The sequence below is a fragment of the Populus trichocarpa genome, chromosome 4 (genome assembly GCF_000002775.5).
Source record: "Populus trichocarpa isolate Nisqually-1 chromosome 4, P.trichocarpa_v4.1, whole genome shotgun sequence".
NCBI lineage: Eukaryota > Viridiplantae > Streptophyta > Magnoliopsida > Malpighiales > Salicaceae > Populus > Populus trichocarpa.
This window is the reverse complement of record NC_037288.2, coordinates 22,128,223-22,148,217: the sequence shown is the minus strand read 5'-3', so window position 1 is coordinate 22,148,217 and position 19,995 is coordinate 22,128,223. Positions and strand designations below refer to the sequence as shown.

The window sequence follows — 19,995 nt, the reverse complement described above, 5'->3', positions numbered from 1 at the left end:
TATTATTTGTTGAGCAACATTTAATTCGATAATAACTCTTCTAAATACCTGGCAATTTATTTTCAGCTATAACTTCTTTCACAATTCTTTTTTTTTTAAATAAATAAATAAATAATGATGAAATGATGGGTTGGGCCTCATTAGAGTCAACATCGCTTTTATCTGCCAGGCTCCTTCAAAAGCACTTTGCCATGCATTAACCTTGAGTTTCATGTTGTTTTGGGCTTGCAATTTAGACGCCCGTAGGTTTTAAGTTTCTTCTGGGCCTGGTCACTGCCCTTAGATATAGCTCTAGCACTTTAGGTGATTCTTAGCCCAAGAAATATAATAAAAATAGATAGGGCAAATGGACCTCCATAGTTCTTGTATAGTAGTTCTTGCATCCAATAATTTGACCGTTATATTAGATTAATCTTTATATAATTAAAGTTTTTTTTATTAAAAAGACATTAGTAATGTCTAATTTTTTAAAACATTAAAAAAATTAATCTAATCTGTAGAGCGTGACAATAATCTAGTAACTACTATAAAACCCAAGAAAATCCTATAAAACCCCTCGGCTCCTTTAATCAAGGTCCTAACAGCATGGCTTTTAATAATGAAGGACTGAGTTAGAAGCTCGTGCCGAAATTAAGTATCAATGAGCTCCAAAAACATCCTGCGGGTTAACAAAAAAAAAAAAAAAAAACCCAACAAAGTCAAGAACAGAAGAGAAGAGAGAAACATGAAGCAGTTGAGTTGATCAACGGTTCAGAAACAGAGGGAAAAAATGGAGAAAGTAATGAACATAATAAAGCCAAAGCCAAATCCACAGCAACAACTCAGAGATTGGCAGCGCAGGCTACGCCAAGAGTGCCGCAACATCGAGCGTCAAATCCGAGGCAATCTCTTATTTTCTTCTATTTTTTAGGTCATTCTTTTTTATTTTAAGATTTCTGGTTTGATTTTCGTCCGATGGATCTGGGTTTTTATTTTTATGTTAACGGGTATTCTTTATTTTGGCCTAACTTTAATGGGTGTGTTCTTTTCTTTTCTTTTCTTGATGGATCCTTTTTAGATATACAGAGAGAAGAGAAAACTGTACAAAAAGCAATTAGAGATGCTGCTAAAAGAAATGATATGGTCTCAGCCAAGGTGTTACTTTTGTTATCAAATAAATTCCTTTTTATTGATCAATTTGCTAAGCACTCTTTGGAATTTTCAACATTTATTTATTTATTTATTTGACAAAGTTAGAATTTTTATTGGAGTTTTCTTTGATTGATTTAGTATATAACTTGATGTTAACTTTCCACTTTAATTGCTATTCTTCTGCTGTTAATGTAATTAAGAATTATTGTTATGAATGATATCATGTTTTGTGTTTTATTCTATCCAGGCACTTGCCAAGGAAATTGTGATGTCTAGAAGAACAGTAAACCGTCTTTATGAAAATAAGGCACAGATGAATTCAATATCAATGCATCTTGGAGAAAGTGTCGGTATGATTATTCATTATCACTTCTTCTTTTTTACTTTGTACTTTGCAAATGTGGATAACCATTGCTTTGTGTTGTTTATGTACTGCCATAAGTCTCTGAATTTAGGCAGCGTCATTGCTTATATTTATCTCTACAAGTTATCTCGATTATAGAAACAACTTTGACACACATTCAGACACAATTGACGAGAGGGATGGTTAAGCGAGGAGGTGCCTTTCAGATAGTTTGTGTTAACTTAGAGTTCATAACGGTTTAGAATTCTTTAGAAATCATAACTTGAAGAAAAAATTTCATACCTTTTGTTGCAAAGTTTTATGGACAAAAGAGAATAAATGCATTTTTGAATAATCTGGCTTTTGTCTGGATGTTAAGGCAGATGAATCATAAATGTGAAGAAACGAATACCAGAAGAAAAGTTGAATGCATTCACTAGTAAATATATGCAATAATGGTCATCAGCATGCAATCCTATAATTTATCTTTGGGGAGTAAGTATGACATTTCCAAAAATGTTATCCATGTGAAAAAGTAGTACATATTTCATTGATTTATAGATTGAAGGATCTGCAAGGTCCTAAATAAATTTTTGGAGGTAGTCATTGTTGAGAAATGATGTATTAATTTATCGTGAAATGAGAATAATGGCTGTTGAGCTGATTGGGAGACAAATTTTGACTATGGTTTGAAATCCTATTGTGATCTATTCATAACACAAACAAGCACATAGAATATGGTTCAACACTTCAAATACAATCTGGACTTACTGCTATTCCTGCATCTCAAAGGTGTTGTTCTGTCTTCATAAGTACTTTATATACACAGTTTGTTGTTTAAGTTCCTGAATTTTGATTTTCTTGTGAAGTACAATTGATCAAACCATTTGGCTTTTTTTTGTGTGTGCTGTCAGTCACTTTGATATTTCTCAAGTGGTATGATATGAGACACCAGTTAGGTTACTTGGTGTAAATATAGCTTAGGAAGAAACTAGATGAAATATATAAGAGAATTCTGGGAGTAAATCCTCTTTTAATTCTCGTTTGCTTCTAAGAAACTTGTAGAAGCATGTATTTCTTACAATGGAACGCAAATACAGCCATTGAGAGTGATTGTTGGTAGTATGAACTTCTGATTATGAGTTCAGAGGTGCCTTCCGATCGTTATTCTCACTTTGCTGGAGAGTTAAGGTTGTAATGTGATTTGAACCCTACCATTGTTGCCATAAGAACCAAAAAGAAACCATAATTATTGTGAGTGAGATATTTGTACTTTGGCTCAAAGTAACAGAAGTATGTTTGGAAAAACAGAGTCAACCATCTATCCAAGATGTAAGGGGACCAATCAATCCTTTTTCCCATAAATAAATTCAGGTTTTCAAACAACACTTTAATTTCAAGTAAGAAGATGATGGTTTTCATCAGCTGGCTATTCATCAAGTGTGTTATTGAAGCAAGTTATATAATACTTGGAAAAATGTATGCGCAGTTGATTGCCATGTTGAGTAGGATGAACGTGTGTGTATGTTGTCTACTTTCTGATTTATTTTCTTGTTCATTACCTTTGTTTCAGTTGGAATGAGCTTTGATAGTTTATTTGAATTTCCTGGTATCATTCTTTTTTGGTTGATTTTGCAGCGATTGCCCGTACAGTGGGCCATTTGTCCAAGAGTGCTGAGGTTATGAAGCTTGTCAATGATCTCATGAAGGCTCCAGATGTGGCTGTTACGATGCAAGAGTTCAGCAAAGAAATGACCAAGGTTCATTTGATTGTTCTGCTATATGAACTGATAATCTAAGAAATGTGAACCTTGGAAGAAAGTGGAAATTTATCATGCATTGCATTTACTGCAGATCTTCAAGGAGTGCATCAACATTTCCTGCCTTCATTCTAGGCATTTTTGATCTAATATGGCAGGAAAATTGGGATAATCTTTGTTTAATATGTTGTGGCTTCTTCATGCACTTGAGCTTATTATATATGTATGGATGTTGCCAACTGAAGAAAATCTTTCTAAATTGACGTTATCATTGGTTGCCTCCATACAAACTAAACTACCTAACAACTAATAGATATTTGTATTTTGTGCTATACTTTTAAAATAAGAGCTCTCGTTCTTGTTTGTGGTTTGCAGGCAGGGGTGATTGAGGAGTTTGTGAACGATGCCCTTGACAGTGCGCTGGATTCGGAGGATATGGAAGAGGAGATTGAAGAAGAAGTTGACAAGGTATTGACTGCTATAGCTGGCGAGACTGCTGCAGAGCTACCAGCAGCAGTCAGGAAGGAGAGAGTGAAGCAATCTGCTCAGATGGAAGAGGTTTGTGTGGCATATTTATGTTTTCTTTATTTTCTTTTCTTTGATGCCTTGAAGCACAAGAATATAAAATACCCTTCTGGATTGTTTTTAGGAAGAAGCTATAGCTGAGGGTGTTGATGATGAGGGAGAACTTGAAGAAATAAGGGCACGACTTGCCAGCGTTAGATCATAAATCAAAGTGTTATGCCCCTTCATCTGTCCCAGGTATTATTAGAGAAGGATGGTGAACTCATTAACTTGAAGGCTGCCTTAAGTCAGAATGAAATTGCAGTTGGTGCAACACAGTTTTACTTTGAAAATGGTACATGGGATAAAATGCATGTTTTATCTTAAAAGCAGCCCTTTTCTATCTACTTAAGCTATCAAATGTATTTGTACCATATTGAACTGAAGGCACTGTTTGTAGTGCCATTCATACGCCTACTTGTACAGAAGATAAAAGAGTTATGCTGTGGGATGGAAATAAATCATGTTATGGAATTAGCCAACACAATCTTTTAGATTCAAAGCTTACAGTAGATAAGAGTTGGTATTTGAACTGGTCTGATTTCAAATTTTAGCAATGATCATATATTTGATACCTGTTTTCTTCAGTAAAGATGCCAGAGTGTTACCTTCCATCATTCCATGTGTCCACAATGGACCTATGATTTTTATTTCTGCAATTTCATGTAGTTTGTTTGCCACTTCGTATTTTCAATTTACATGATCTACAGTCAAACTGTTTGTAATGGGTCTGTGCACGCAAGCATTGTTATGCATGTGCCTGCCTGGTTGACGTGCATTGAAAATATGCCGTCATGCATGTGCCTGCCTAATAGATGTGCATTGAAAATATTAGTGACTTGCGTGAAAGAAGCCAATCTGCAACCCGCGTGAGCTTTCGAAATTGCCTACAGTTTTGCAAACGCAAGTACGGTGCTCGTGTTTGTGTTGGAAACTGTTAGGAAAAGAAGCCAAGTCACTCCCAGAAATTGCATAAGAAAGCAAAGAACCTTTTGTTGCCTCATCTGCACAACTACCTTTCGTTTCTGTCATCTTTGTTTGCTGAGGACACTTTATAATATTTTTGTTGTTACATCCATGGTTCCGAAGTTTTTTAGTCATCAGCAGACTGCTTTTCTCAGTGAAGGGGCCATTTGGAATTTCTAAAAAAATGATTTTTTTTTGTTTAAAATTATTATTTTTGTATGTTTTTGGATCGTTTTGCTTGCTATGCTGATGTTAAAAATAATTTTAAAAAATAAAAAAAATATTATTTTGATACTTTCAAAATATATTTTGAAAAATAATCATTATTACATTTATGAAAGCCGTAAAATCTCATGCTGCTTCGAATGGAATACTCATCTCATGCTTGCATATGCTTATAAGTGGGCAAGGTTTGTCAAATTTTAATATCTACACTATTTTGTAATGGAATTTAGGCTCCAGCCATCTGTAAACTGCAGAACTCATTTACCATCAATTGTTTGAATATAAAAGATGGAGCTCATCCGTCTGAAAGAGGGGCTTGAATCACCGGACTCATTGCTCCATAAACTCTTTACATATCTGTCTTGTCTTTACAGTTAAGCATATATGTTGGTATTAAAATAGGTTCAAAACTCTATCAGAAGATGTCATTCCTGACTCATTTCAGGTCACAACACTGTCCTTATAAAAAAGATAAAATCTTGGACGTTGAGTGAAGTCTAATGCTTTTCATTACTTTCTATATAGATGCTTGTTGCCTTGTGCAGAGACCATGACCATGAAGTCTAATGCTTTTCATTACTTTCTGTATAGCTGCTCGTTGCCTTGTGCAGAGGCTATGACCATGACCATGACACCAACTTAATTCACTAACTTTCCAGGTTACTGATGATATCTTGCACGCAAGATAATCCCTCTAGCTCCTCTCACCACTCTTCTGCAACCAACCCCGCTTTCTTTTTAGTAAAGCAACTTAACCGCAAAAGGAACAATTGCTTGAGATACAACGTGCTCCTTGGAATAAGGACAATAACTTCCTTGCTTTCTTCCTCTGTTTTTGGCATGATGAAGATAAGCAGACATTTTAAGGTTAAGACATGCATTCTTAGTTGGGCTGACAGACACGATCTAGATAAACCACTAGAGATGTGGCTTACCTTTCAAGGTAAGGCATGCGATTGCAAGCCATATATTTTCACAAACTCTACCTGTGAAATACATATCCAATTTCACATGTAGCCTACTTCAAACTCTACATGGGAGGACCATAGTTTTAGTGTGCAAAAATGAGTCCGAGAATACTCTTCTTGTAAATAAACGTCCAATTTTAATTATTCCTTAGTGAATAGTACTAAAATTTGCGTACTGCACAAATAATTTTTTTTCTTTCTTTAACACAAGGCCTAATGAGTGTTGGCTAACATTTTAGCGAAAATCCCAGATCTTAAAAACCTCCTCGAGAACACTTACTCAAATAATTTGAACTTCAAATATAGCAATTTAGCATTCCATAAAAAAAAAAATATATATATTTTTATTAGTAATGCTAATTAAAATAAATCTAAATTAGATTAAGCTGCTATTCAATCTAATTTCCAAACATATCAAATCCTAAATAAGAATAAAGTGTTGAGCAGCCTAAGCCATGTATGGCTAATTTTATCCCAATTTATCATATGGAAATTATATGATTATGATTAGGGTCAAGGCATGAATTATTTGTTAGTTGTGCTATTTATAAAATCTGAACTCACCTAGCTGGTTGACTTGGGACCTAACCGATTCAGGTTTTGGTTTGGTTTGTTTGAAAAAAAATTAGGTAAAGAATTGATCCAGTTTGACCTAATAAAAAACTCAGGTTGACCAGCGACGTGGTGAATCCGAGATAAAACTTGGGATAAAATTGATATAAATAAAATGAAAGATAATCAAGTTTGTTACAAGTCAAAACCTCAAATACAAAGAAAACCATAACTATGGTAAGACTCTTAAAATACTTAATTTTATTCAATTATGTATCGATGCTAAAATACTAAAATACTTAATTTTATTCAATCATGTATCGATGCAAAAATACTATTACAATCCTTTATATAGAAAAAAAAAAACTAGAAAACCCTAATAATTCCAAATAAAAAAAAAAAAAAACTATTATCTTTAAATAGAAAAAAAAACTAGAAAAACATAATAATACAGAATAGAAAAATAATTTTTTTAATCAACTCAGGTTGACCCTCTCGATTCAAGAACCCGACTCTATTGTAGATCGATACTTGGACTAGGTTTTATAACTATACTTTCCGTATTGATATATGTGACAATTAGCATATGCCATTAATCAATATGGACCGGCCAAGCACAATAAAGTATATTCTATTTAATTTGTGTTTGAATAAATATCTTGTGCGCTGATTGTTTAACCAATTTACTTTAATATATTAAAATTGAAAATTGAATGATAGACAAACTGGATTCAAGATAACAGATCGCATCAACCAAATAATGGTATTATAAGATGCATTATTATACATGAACTTGATATATTTTTTTTATTCGGGTATCCTCACATCCTTTTAAAAGATGAGATTAGTCCGGTTCGAGATTCGTGACTGCCTCTCCTAATAAATACGTTTTTTAGAGATTGAATTTGTGTTTTGGAATATAGTAGTGACTTAACCGCTGACCAACACTTGTTGATATACACAAACTTGGTATATGAATTATCGTATTAAGATTAATTATTATAAATGCAATAGAGCACATGGGAGTCAAAAAGGTTTAACTCATTGATGCGTTGAATCCCATTAGTTCATGTACTGCGAGCCACAATTTTTTTTTGTGGATAAATTACAGCATGAATAACTTAATATTTTTTGATACATACTATGTACATATTCAATAATTAAATTCTGAATGATAAAATTGCATCATTAATGACTTCATATTTCTCTGATACATTCTATGGACGTATCCCATAAGATATACAATTGATGCTTCAAGAAAAGGAAAGGGGAAAACAAAAGAAGAAAATAATAGAAAAAGAGGGAGGCGTGCCAACAATACAAGATTCTATTAATATAACTAGAAAATGGGCAAAAATTATGACATTAACTCTCTGGTCTTTCACACACAAACCCTTTGTAGTTTGGTCCGAATTAACTATTTAAATCCTCATGGTTTGATACCAAATTCATTCATGTTCCATCGTTCTCGTTAGCCATGGCATCGACTTATTCTTACATGTTTTTTTCTTTTTTTCTTTTTCTCCTCATCACTTCACAATTCTCATATGCTAGATATCCCAAGGGCCAGCTTGACTTGTCTGCCAGCTTCCTGCCAAGACTACATGCAGAAACGCAGATAAGAGGGCTTAATTTGTTCCCTAAGCATGCCATCAACGTACCTGCCTTTGATGATAATGAACTGTTAGGCACTTCTTCTCCAAGTATTGTTGAGAAACAATTCCAATTCCATCTTCTTGGTAACCCAGGGCCTTCTGTTCAAGAGTTTGGCCATTATGCTGGGTACTACCGCCTTTCCCATACTAAAGCTGCAAGGTAATTCAGAGCTGCATGTATTTTTTTGATCGTTATTATGCCTGATGAAGTAAATTAATGAAGACTTGATGCATATGCACGGAGATTTTCAGCCAAGTTATGTAATCATGTGCTGCTTGTTATTTGCAGGATGTTCTACTACTTCTTCGAATCGCGGACTAACAAGAATGATCCTGTTGTCATATGGTTGACAGGAGGGCCAGGATGTAGCAGTGAATTGGCATTGTTTTATGAAAATGGTCCTTTCAATATTGCAAACAACCTGTCTCTTTCATGGAATGACTACGGTTGGGACAAGGTAATTGCAGTACTGCTTTTACTTTTCTGATGACCTTGATTTCAATTTCCTCTGATACATGATAATTATGCCTCCAGCATAAACAAGTTTTCTGTAACCATTGATCTTTGGCAGGCATCAAATATTATATTCGTTGACCAGCCTACTGGAACTGGCTTTAGTTATACGACAGAGGAGACTGACATTCGCCACGACGAAACTGGAGTCAGCAATGACTTGTATGACTTCTTGCAGGTCAGATTACTTTCATTTACTGTCCTCCTTTTCATTTCATTATTTGTCAACATATGAAGTTTTACGTTAATGATTTGATATTCACATCATCTTTCTCTCTCTCTCTCTCTCTCTCTCTGATTCTGTAGGCATTTTTCAAAGAGCATCCTCAGTTGACGAAAAATGATTTTTACATAACTGGAGAATCTTATGCTGGGCACTACATTCCAGCATTAGCTTCTCGGGTTCACCAAGGAAACAAAAAGAAAGAAGGAATTCATATAAACCTCAAGGTATGCACCCAATGCCCTCAAATCATGCTTGTTTTATAGCTGTTTCATAACTGCTGAATTGGTTTCTACTGTTTCTAACCGCTAAAACTTGTTTGATAGGGTTTTGCCATTGGCAATGGTCTAACTCAACCTGACGTTCAGTATAAAGCATACACTGATTATGCTTTGGACAACAAGTTAATCGAAAAACCTGATTACGATAGCATTAACGAGATGATCCCAGACTGCGAACGAGCAATCAAAGTTTGTGGTATCTTTTCTTACTTTGGTTTCATTTCACCTAGTAGTGATTTAACAAACCGAAGTGGCACCCGAATTACCAGTACCTGGTTTTATTATATATTGAACTGAAAACTCCCTTTCCAGGAACTGATGGTGTATCTACTTGTGAGGATGCATTTGACGTTTGCAACAACATATTTCAGAGCATCTTGCAAGTTGCTGGCAATATAAACGTAAGGAAGCACAACCTCCACTACACATCTTTTTCTCTCTAAACAAACAACCTAGCAACACTAATGATGGATCAAGGGAACAGGAAAGCATTTTTTATGTAAATGTGAGTTTGTGAACTCTGTTGTCTGCAGTACTATGATATTAGAAAGACATGCGAGGGCAGTCTATGCTACGATTTCTCAAACATGGAGACATTCCTGAACCAGAAAACAGTAAGGGATGCTCTAGGCGTAGGAGATATTGAATTTGTTTCCTGCAGCAGCGTGGTGTATGATGCCATGACAAGAGACTGGATGAGAAATCTTGCAGTAGGAGTTCCTGCTCTCCTAGAGGATGGTATCAAGGTGCTTATTTATGCTGGAGAGGAGGATTTGATATGCAACTGGCTGGGTAAGTCTACATGGTATAACAAACTAATTAACCCTGTTTTTGATCAGTGACAGCAGTATCATGCTTGTTGTTTGCCAGGAAATTCAAGGTGGGTAAATGGCTTGGCATGGTCTGGCCAGAAAGACTTCGGAGCAGCTCCAACAGTTCCATTCGTTGTTGAAGGCAGAGAAGCAGGACAGCTGAAAAGTCACGGTCCTCTCAGTTTCCTAAAGGTAATCTCCCCCGTTGTTTTTCTCTGTTGTTTCTGTGTATGCTGTGATGATATTTAATTCTTACTCAAGAAACTTTGATCACCTATAACTACCAGGTTCACAATGCTGGTCACATGGTTCCAATGGATCAGCCAAAAGCTGCATTACAAATGCTGAAGAGCTGGATGCAAGGAAAGCTTGCCGTGACTGGCACTAAAGATTGGATTGCTCCCCAGTAATTTGCCTTCACTGCCTTGGCATTCTCAAGCATTGTCTCACACCCATGGTTTTCAGCAATGATGTTTTGTGCATTTCTCCAATGATAGATTCTGCTAATCTCAATATTCATGTTCTCAACTCCAGAACAGATACAAAATAAAAGACACATACAATTTTCACTTATATGTCTTCAGTGTGAGCTCAATGGGTTTGGTACTGGTAATCATTTGTAGACCATGAATCAAATCAAATCAAAACCAATTTAAAAGAAACCAATTTGAACAACTTGACAGCATTGATATCACCCATTTATGATATACGAGACCGGGAAATATAAGCATTACTGTATGTAAAGAGAAATATAGTCTGTTACATAAGTGATTGGCAGGCACTTCTCCCAGAGAATGACGATTTCAAGTAAGTTAGGCTGAGCTCTACCCAGTTTATTACTCAAACAATTGATACCCTAAAAAGATATCCTTGAATGCTTAAGACCTGGAATGCATAGCTTAAGACTGTAGTGTCTCTTGATACACACCCCGCAGCCAATTTACCACTAACAATAAGCAATTATTTTCTTCAGTAGAAAGGAGCCTCGGTGCCTTTGATTTCTCAAGTGTCGTAAACAGAACTCAGAAGCAAAACAAATTATCATTTTAAACCATGTATCCAACCCACAAGACCTCCTCGCCACAAACTACTCTTTTAAGGAAAATTGGCTAGAATGTTTACAGCAAAACAGATGGCATTGTCAATCCAATGATGAATGGATAAAAGAATCAAGAAGTTGCTGGTTTTACCCCATAGAATTCCTTCAATGATTCAATTGCTGGCTTGAAACCAGACCTCAAAGGTACAATAGAGACAGCTCGCAAGTGTTGTGCATTACCATTCTTTGGTCTGGACAAAGTCATTCTACACATCTCTCCTTCCAAAATTTTAGCAGCATTGGAAGCTGCATAAAGCCAGGCACACATCCCATCATTGGAATCTGCATTAAAAAAAAAAGACAAAAATTACAAGAAAATTTTGTTTTCTTTTTTTCTTTTACCAGCGAAAGGGTGAAGCTTGGAAAAGTGAAAGAAGTCATCAGCAGAGCAGCCAAACAAGACTCTAGCAGCCCTATCAAAGCACATGACATTAAGCACCTTGGTATCCGTGGCTATGGAAACCTGCCCAGAAAACAGAAATCATAAACAGATTCTAGCGACCCTTTATTCCATTATGAAACTTTTGGCAAACTAAATGGTGGGGTAGTAGAAACTTACAAGGACACGAAAGAGGCGCTTGGAAGAGGAGGAGGCGGTATTGTTGTGGCAGAATTTGCAAAGGGCATTGAGAGTATCAGGAAGAGTTCTCTCGCAGAGTGAGCAGGCTCTGTAAGAGAGACTGTTGGCGTAGTCCATGCCTATCACTGTACACATTACTGTTGTTGCCTTCTCATACTCCTCCATTGATTCGCTTCCTCAAAGATAGCTATTTTCTTCCTTCCTTTTTGTCTTTCTTTCTTTGTTTTCCGTTCTCCCTCGTTTGGTTGTGCCGTTCTCTGAAGGGAAAAAAAGTAGGATAACTTTCATTTTACCCCCTAAATTTATGGATTTTATCAAGCTCTTTCAAAAGGTTTGTTTTTTAGTCACCTACCCTTCAATTTCTTCCAAAAGTATAGATAGTTATCGATTTGACTTTTTAAATAAAATTTTCACATCATTCGATTTTAAGACATACACTAAAAAATTGATTTTAAAAGCAATTTTTCATAAGAAAAAAAAAATATAAAATTCAATCAATTGAAGATATATATTGATGAGAGATACAAATTGTTTTGTCACAATGTCTAACGAAGACATCAAACTAGAATTTCTTGGAAATTTGGTACGGGTCAAGTTTGATAATAACCCGCGAGATTCCATTTTATTTACGAATTTGTATTCCAATCAGATGGGTTCCATGGAATTAATCAACCAACTCTTAACAATGGAGTTTTCGATTCTCCATCGTCTACAAGTTGGGTTTGTAGGTGCTAGTTAGGGTAAATCCTCATTAATATAACCCAATTTATCTTTTCCGGAGATGTACATCTCCACAATTTAGGACCATAAAGAATATATGATATCGTTTAGTTTAATATCAATCTAGGCAGTAGAGTAGTCTGGTGTTTGGATTTGTATTTGAGAAAGGATTTAGTCTATTTTTGAGGTGATATTATTTAGGGTTTCTGGTGTGTCTATGATCTCCATTACAGAAAGATATGAGATATTTTTAAGATTTATAGCATGATCTTTGCTCTAATACCATGTTAAATCAGATCAGCGAGCCTAATGAGCCTTAAAGACTTAGTCTTTCCATTGATACATTATATTGTATGATTATATATAACAAAAAACATGTATGATTATACACAACAGAAAACATATCTCAACATTTAGTATGTAGATTTTTCAGGCTACTATTTAAAAATTAATACAAATAGAGCTCATGTTAACATGATATCTTCTTTTAAGTATGAAGTTTTGTTGTTTTGATTATGTAATCCATGAAAAATGTTAGAGAGAATATTTGGTGTGGGAAAGCCCTTGAATCCTAAGAAAATCAACCCTCGGTGTTTTCAATTCATGTTTTAATTAGGAGGCATGTTTGTTCTTTGATTTGTGAGATGTACCATTAATATGATAATATAGGGTTCTTATGATCTAGGGATACTTTATTTAATTTAGAAATAGATGTTTTGGAGACTAAAAGTCACTACTGTAGGGTTTCTCTGTGCATTAATTTAAATGGAGCATGTTAGATCTCCTTGATTATATAGAAGATGTAACGTCTCATCTCCATTTTTTGAAAACTGAAGTTCATGGGAAGGGGAACCTGTAAACCCAAACAGTTTCATCTGATTTGATAAATCAGGAGCTGCCATCCATCCCTCTAACACAAAGCAGTAACATTCTCTCTATCCATCGTGATATCCTTAATTAAACGGCTGGTTATCAATTGTAAAGCTTAAAGTCTCCACTAATTGATCAAGGCTCTGCCTAGGGATCTTAAATGGGGACGAGGAAAGGGAAGCTTAGAGCATCCTAGCAGATGAGCAGTAGCAACCTTGAAAATTAGTACAGCGAAAATGAAGAGGACAGCCTCCTGAATCCATAAATCACTCAAAAAGATTAATGATGTAAACATCATAGTCCATAAATCATTGATCACCAAAGTTCTCAACTAAATTAGCAGAGTTAAACATCTCATCATATGCAGCCAATCCTGCTTAACATAATTTTGGTTCAAAATTGACCAACTTAGACATAAACACCAGAAGCAAGTAGCAGGAACAAGGACCCAAAACCCTGCACCAGCGACATCAGAGATCAGATTGAGCAATGAACCAGAATTAACAATAACAAATCAGAAGGTGATGGGGGAGTAACAAACATAACAAATCATACCAGAAATAAGGAGGCAATTGCTCCTGTTGTAAGCTCCTTTGCCAAACTGCGATTTCTCCTAGAAGAGGTCGCTTCGTAACTGCATAAACCACGCTTGTATAACATCAGAAACAAGATGGCACACGTTGGAACACAAACAGATCTTTTCATTGTTCGTCAACAACATGATTAAACAAACTAGCAGATCTTTTCATAATTCATCAACATGATGTTTAAATTTAAATAAAATACTCCTTGTTCTAGAAAAGAAAACGAAATGCCTGCTCCATAGAGTGTTAATCTTTGTTATTACAGTATATTAAGTATGCCGATGATGTTTGTAATAATTAATCTGAAGCAAATTTTGGTGGTATTATCTCATGGAAAACCTAAATAGAAGATTAAAATGTGAGGAATAAATCAAATTAAAGCCTCGTTTGTTTGCTTGGCGAAAAGTTCCATGGAGGAAAACGTTTTCCTAATAATAACAAAAAGCCTTAATTTTTAAGCTGTGACTAGGAACCATTTCCATTGACTAACTTTCCTAAAATTCAACGTGGGAAAATCTAGAAAGTCGTTTCCAGAAACCATTCTATGAAAAACAAATACAAAAAAGCGCTAAATTAAAATCACAAATCACCTTGACTGGTAATTGAATTTTTTTGGGCAAATTACATCACATGTAGATCTGATCTAGTGGAGGAAAGGAACTGCTAATGAAGCAAAAGCACAACAATAATTCCAGCAACAATTCATTTCAGCATAGCTTAGCTTACATGAAGAAGGAAGCAGTGACAATAAGGCCGATGGCCAGCATGAAGACTGCTAGGGTTGGGTACCATGCCACCGGGACTGGACTCGATATTGCTGCTGCCTTTGAACCCTTCATTTCAATAAGAAAAGAAAAAAGAAAAAATCAAGAAGCAGAACAACAACGTAAATCAATCCAATTCTCAGCTATTAAAATAAAAAAAATAATAGCAATTGATCTTCTACCATTGACTTGGATCAGTGCTGTTTGTTTTGAGAGATGTTTTGTTCACTTGACGACACCCCCAGACTTCTCTGCTCTGCTTGAATGCTTGGTATCATAAAATTAAAAGTAGTAATAAAGGGAGGGACTGCGGACTTCGCCTTTGGGCCGATATCCAGTTGGGTGTAGCCGTTTCTTTTTAATGCGATGGCCCAGGATAGTTGGACGTGCTTCCTTAGTCCAGCCCGTTTTAATATTGGAGAAGAGATTAGCACTAAGAATTGGGATACTATTTTTTTTTTTTTTTACTATGGCCTATTTATTTATCGGAAAGTATTTATTTCATGAAAAGTGAATTTAATGGAAAGTTTATTCCTTTTCTAATAAGAGGAAAATGTTTTCCTAGCAAAAATGTTTATTTTTTAAATTGAGAGGCTTTAGAAATGCATATGTCCATTGATTTCCCAACCCAACCCCCAGAAATTAAAAGAATAATTATTAAAAATTTACCCATGCTCAATTTAATATTCCATGTAAGTGTGTGATGAACTGAAAACCTCCGGATTTCTCATGATAATTTTACTTTTAAAAATGACTGTTTATCTGTGAATGCATCCATGAATTTTATATAAACGAGACCCTGTTTGTTTGCTGCAAAGTAATTTTCTTTTAAAAAATAAATTCTACAAAAGTGAATTTCGAGAAAATAAATTATTTTTCGATGTTTGATAGTGTAATGAAAAATATAATTTGAAAAAATCTTATAAATTAAAAATTTAAATAAGAATGAAATTAAAAAATATATAATTTTATAAATTATTTTAAATAAAAATAATTGTTTATCGTGAATATTATATAAATAAATGACTTGCGTGTTAAATGAATGAAGCCTACAAGTAGTGGGCTCGAAATGTTTGAAGCAAAGCTGAGAACTGAGATGGGCTATGAGCTGCGGGCCTTTGTGTAAAATGAAAACTCCACGTTTGATGCTTCTGCAAATGGGTGCGGCTGCTTCAATTCCATTACATATGGAGAGCATCATTCGTACTAAACTGCATGTCGTTTTTTGAATGAATTCTTTTAAAAAGTGAAGACTATTTCTTTTCTTTGATTGAAAACAACGTTGAACATGCAATTCAAAGAATTTTGATATATTTAAAAAGGTCTTTATCATGTGTTTGAGGGTAAAATAATCTTTGTTTTGGGAAAATTTTGGTGTTCTAAAATTGATTGGGGGCAGGACAAATAATTTGCGTTTGGATTGTACAGTGAATTTACAACACTACCCTCAAAAGAAATCAATTTTTGAATTTCTACTTAGGGATAGTTTAGTATTTTCAATTAAAAATATACAATAAAATAACATTTTTACTCTTAGAATAAAAAAACTAACAAGAAAACGGAGGGCCTTTTCATTATTTTTAATATTGTTGTAGAGTAAAAAGACCCTTGGTGCCCTTGATGTCAAATTCTTACTAAATTGTCCGGAATCAATTTGCAAATAATATTTATTATCCATGAAAAACACGATTTTATCCTCGCTAATAAGATAATTATTTTTCTGTAGAAAAAGGAAAAGAAGTTAAAAGACTACAAATCCCGGTGTTTTCCTTACCATCCACGGCGCACCACATTGCACAACCCTCCTCTTTTTTTTTTTTAATATAATAATTAATAATTAATTAATATAAAAAACAAAGCACGAATCATCCTAAGGTTGATTGTCTTGCTCTTATTTTGTCTGATACACTTTCGCCATCTGTTGCATCATCATCAAGACAGCAACAGCGAGACTGATGTTTGTCCGTCTTTAGTCCCTCCTCGAATCCCAGTCGAGACTTGTTTGACTTTTGTTCTTGTTTGTTGCATAGAGAAGCCCCTCTTTTTTTTTGAAATTGCCTTTTGGTCCTCATCTGTTTTGGTTTTCTCGAGGCTAGCGACGACCTTTTCCAAAGATTTTTTCCCCATTTTTTTTTTATATATTCGATAATGATGACTGGATGAGGTTCAAGTTACTGTACTTGAGCATGATCTGAATACTTCATCAAGTCCATAAATAGTTCTCATGGTATAAAACTCTATAAATTGATGCTACCATAGATATATTAACATGTCAAAAAAACCTATCTTGTGTTTTTTAGTTGTCTTTTTTTTTTTTTGGGTTTGAATTTGACATGTACTGTATTACTTTAGGTTTTAATTTTGGAAATCTCATCATGGAAAATGGAAAGATTGAATCCGAAAAATGAGATGTGAAGCTTACTCTTCCCAAGTCATATGATTTGTTGACAAAAGTTAATTAAAATATGCCTTTGGTCATTTGATGTGATGTGATGATGATTTGTATCATGTTTAGCCTATAAAGTTTAGAATTATTTTTGAGAATTAATAAAATAACACGGTTTGAAAAATAATTAATTTGACAAATAACACAATTAGTACATGTTGCGATTGAAAAACATGATATGTTAAGATGTTGTTAATAGCAATAATAAAATGTTCAAAAGAGTCGGCACAAATTATTATGAGAAGAGAGGAAAGAGAGAAAAAGAAAGCAAGTAAGAAATAAAATTTAGATGCATATCGAAACTTCAATTACAAAACCATCAATATCATTGAAAAGACCTTGACGAGATAAATCCAACAACACCAAGAAATGCCACCAACGATGATTAGAGTGGGCTATACTATGTGTCTAAAGGCAAATGAGCAATTACAATGAGGAGCAAGAACAAAAAAAAACAAAAAAGAAATAAAAAAAAAGACCTCAAAGGCACACAAAAGCTCTGATTATGACACCAACGATATCATAGAAAAGATTTCGACGAGATGAACCCAATGACATCAAGAAATGTCATCAACGGTGACCAAAGTAAGTCACACGTGACAAGTGACTCACTTTCCTTCGAAAAGAGAGTGTGACCCACTCTAGTCACCAGTAGTTACTTTTCTTTGGTGTTATTGGATTTATTTCATAAATATCTTTTCGATGATACATTTGGTGTCGTAACTGGAGCTCTGATGTACTTTTAGAGTCCTTTTTCCTTTCTTTCTTTCTTTATTTATTCTCTTTATTTCTTCTCTCCTCATTGTAATTGTTCACTTGTCTTTTGACGAAGAGTGTGACTCACTTTAATCACTGTTGGTGACCTTCATTGATGTCGTTGAATTTATCTCATCAAGATCTTTTTTATGATACTTGTGGTGTCGTAATCGGAGTTTTTGATATGCATCTATGATATTTTCTTTCTTTCTCTCTCATCTCTTATTATTATAATTTGTGCAATCCATTTAATTTTTTTTTTGAAATGCTACATTTTACATCAACGACAACTTTAAATGTCATGTTTTCTAATTGCGACACATATAAAGTTGTGCTATTTTGTCAATTTTTTCTCAAAATGAATTATTTTGCCAATTGTTTTTTTAAAACAATGTTAATAAGCAAAAATACCCAAAATTAAGAGTAAAGAAATATTTCTATAAGCTCTACAAAATTTATAAATTATAAGAGGTAGGAAGGAGAAGTGTTAACTTTTTGAGAAAATTACATTAAATGGTACTCTTTCTTTCACATTTAAAATATTATACTTTACATACCACAAGCTACTTATAATTGTTGTTGATAAATTAAAAACTCTTTTATTCTAAAGAAAATCACCACAAGCTACCCAAAACAACCTCGAGATTGAACCAAACCCGAACACCTGAGCCACACCACATGCCATTGGATAGAACAAGTTAAATAGAGGCGAAGTTTATGCAAATGTTTGGTTTTTAAATCATTCGAGGTGTAATCATTTTCTTTCATCGTCAACTACAATATCTTAGCTAAAACCCTAACAACGTTATCAGCTAAGCCCCACTAAAAAGACAAAAGAAAGAAGTAAGGTGGGGTTTTACTTGTGATTTTTACTCGCTTACTTGTAATTGCATTTTGTTCTTATTCTTTTGCAGTCTCAAAAATTAATTAATCACAGTATTTTGGTTTGATTTCACTTACTAAGAATGATAATCATAAACCCGAACATAAATATTCTTATCTTTTTAAATATACGAAAATATTCAAATATTTTAAATATACAAAAATATCTAAATTAAAAATAATAATAACCAGCAAGCGCGAAAGAAGAGGTCGAAACACTAGAGTCAAGTGCAGCCTGTAAAGAAATTGACGGCAATTAACGACATCCTTTACATTTTAACAACATAGAAATAATAATATACTAATATGTTTTAATTAACAATATAATAATTATCAAATGGGTACAGCCTGCAACATTTTTCTACCTTGGCTTGCCAACCGTTGAGAAATAGAGAAGAGCGCTAGCAAGAATCTTTCTTGTAAAAGAGTCAATGTTGATGATGACACTTGTCTTTTACGTTCTATAATATTTAAAATTAATTAATTATATTCTTACTGTAGTTTTAATTATAAAGAAGTAAACGTATAGCCTCTAATCCCTTTCAAATCAATGATATCATAATTAAGTTGAAGAATGGATAGAAGAAGGATTCTTAACTTTGCTCAAAACTTTCTTTAAATATTATTAAACTTAAGCCATTTATTTCGAAAAGAGCTTGTTTTTCTTACCGGAAATTTGGATAATCTTCCTTAATTATAATTCCTTTTCCTTACAAGATTTTTCTAACATTATCGAGCATAGAAAAATAGAAAAAATATTTGAGAAAAATATATCTTTATATATTACACTAACATTAAAAACCAATTAATCATAATCTTTAATTTATTTATATTCTTAAATATTTTCATCTATTTAAAATTAATGGTCAAACTTGTTGTACAAAATTATCATGCCGCTGAACATATGTTGAATAGTTTATCATTACCAATGCATATTAATCAAATTAGTTATCCAATTTGTAGACTAGTATTCATACAAGTTTAGACAATTTATATATCAAAGCAAACTTTTCATAATTTATTTAAATATATTTATAAGCAAGGTTTATAAACAGAGAGAAATTTGATTCAAATTATCTTAGATATAAAGTATATGATGGTTATTATCTTCTTTATTATTTAATTAACCTCTTATCTAGAATCTCTCAAGACCGTCAGAGTTTTTTACTAATTATAAACTAGTGGGGACTTCTTTTTTCTTTTATCCCTTTTATGTAAAGTTTGATGAGATGTTCTTTAAAGGCTTTTACTTAAAAAAATATGTTATAAAATAATGTAAATCATAACTTGAGATATTAAC

The 19,995-nt window shown here is 33.8% G+C and overlaps 4 protein-coding genes across 4 annotated transcripts; 2 read left to right on the top strand and 2 right to left on the bottom strand.

The window, feature by feature from the left end:
• Nucleotides 1-660: 660 nt before the first annotated feature.
• LOC18098242 (vacuolar protein sorting-associated protein 24 homolog 1) lies at nucleotides 661-4,285 on the top strand. The gene is made up of 6 exons (XM_006384890.3): nucleotides 661-881; nucleotides 1,058-1,134; nucleotides 1,379-1,481; nucleotides 3,113-3,234; nucleotides 3,610-3,792; nucleotides 3,884-4,285. Exons 1-6 carry the CDS (start codon nucleotides 770-772, stop codon nucleotides 3,962-3,964), a joined length of 678 nt encoding a protein of 225 aa, XP_006384952.1. The 5' UTR covers nucleotides 661-769; the 3' UTR covers nucleotides 3,965-4,285.
• A 3,586-nt stretch (nucleotides 4,286-7,871) lies between these two features.
• On the top strand, nucleotides 7,872-10,567 carry LOC18098241 (serine carboxypeptidase-like). The gene is made up of 9 exons (XM_006384888.3): nucleotides 7,872-8,324; nucleotides 8,454-8,622; nucleotides 8,737-8,856; nucleotides 8,985-9,128; nucleotides 9,228-9,378; nucleotides 9,495-9,583; nucleotides 9,716-9,974; nucleotides 10,053-10,186; nucleotides 10,282-10,567. Exons 1-9 carry the CDS (start codon nucleotides 7,987-7,989, stop codon nucleotides 10,402-10,404), a joined length of 1,527 nt encoding a protein of 508 aa, XP_006384950.1. The 5' UTR covers nucleotides 7,872-7,986; the 3' UTR covers nucleotides 10,405-10,567.
• A 147-nt stretch (nucleotides 10,568-10,714) lies between these two features.
• Nucleotides 10,715-12,667, bottom strand: LOC18098240 (uncharacterized). The gene is made up of 3 exons (XM_006384887.3): nucleotides 11,653-12,667; nucleotides 11,436-11,556; nucleotides 10,715-11,339 (listed from the first exon to the last, which is right to left on the bottom strand). The coding sequence occupies exons 1-3, from the start codon at nucleotides 11,836-11,838 to the stop codon at nucleotides 11,164-11,166; spliced, it is 483 nt and encodes a 160-aa protein (XP_006384949.1). The 5' UTR covers nucleotides 11,839-12,667; the 3' UTR covers nucleotides 10,715-11,163.
• Nucleotides 12,668-13,500: 833 nt separating this feature from the next.
• On the bottom strand, nucleotides 13,501-14,932 carry LOC18098239 (uncharacterized). Its single transcript, XM_006384885.3, has 4 exons — nucleotides 14,794-14,932; nucleotides 14,574-14,680; nucleotides 13,819-13,897; nucleotides 13,501-13,719 (listed from the first exon to the last, which is right to left on the bottom strand). The coding sequence occupies exons 1-4, from the start codon at nucleotides 14,794-14,796 to the stop codon at nucleotides 13,672-13,674; spliced, it is 237 nt and encodes a 78-aa protein (XP_006384947.1). The 5' UTR covers nucleotides 14,797-14,932; the 3' UTR covers nucleotides 13,501-13,671.
• Between the last annotated feature and the right edge of the window lie 5,063 nt (nucleotides 14,933-19,995).

Coding starts and splice junctions, on each gene's coding strand:
- LOC18098240 (XM_006384887.3), bottom strand. CDS start 11,838: ATGGAGGAGTATGAGAAGGCAACAACAGTAATGTGTACAGTGATAGGC. Junction 11,557..11,652: donor AGCGCCTCTTTCGTGTCCTT/GTAAGTTTCTAC, acceptor TTTTCTGGGCAG/GTTTCCATAGCCACGGATAC. Junction 11,340..11,435: donor CAAGCTTCACCCTTTCGCTG/GTAAAAGAAAAA, acceptor GGCTTTATGCAG/CTTCCAATGCTGCTAAAATT.
- LOC18098242 (XM_006384890.3), top strand. CDS start 770: ATGGAGAAAGTAATGAACATAATAAAGCCAAAGCCAAATCCACAGCAA. Junction 882..1,057: donor CATCGAGCGTCAAATCCGAG/GCAATCTCTTAT, acceptor GATCCTTTTTAG/ATATACAGAGAGAAGAGAAA. Junction 3,793..3,883: donor AATCTGCTCAGATGGAAGAG/GTTTGTGTGGCA, acceptor GATTGTTTTTAG/GAAGAAGCTATAGCTGAGGG.
- LOC18098241 (XM_006384888.3), top strand. CDS start 7,987: ATGGCATCGACTTATTCTTACATGTTTTTTTCTTTTTTTCTTTTTCTC. Junction 8,623..8,736: donor ATGACTACGGTTGGGACAAG/GTAATTGCAGTA, acceptor GATCTTTGGCAG/GCATCAAATATTATATTCGT. Junction 10,187..10,281: donor GTCCTCTCAGTTTCCTAAAG/GTAATCTCCCCC, acceptor TATAACTACCAG/GTTCACAATGCTGGTCACAT.
- LOC18098239 (XM_006384885.3), bottom strand. Junction 13,898..14,573: donor GTCACTGCTTCCTTCTTCAT/GTAAGCTAAGCT, acceptor TGGTTTATGCAG/TTACGAAGCGACCTCTTCTA. Junction 13,720..13,818: donor CAATTGCCTCCTTATTTCTG/GTATGATTTGTT, acceptor TCGCTGGTGCAG/GGTTTTGGGTCCTTGTTCCT.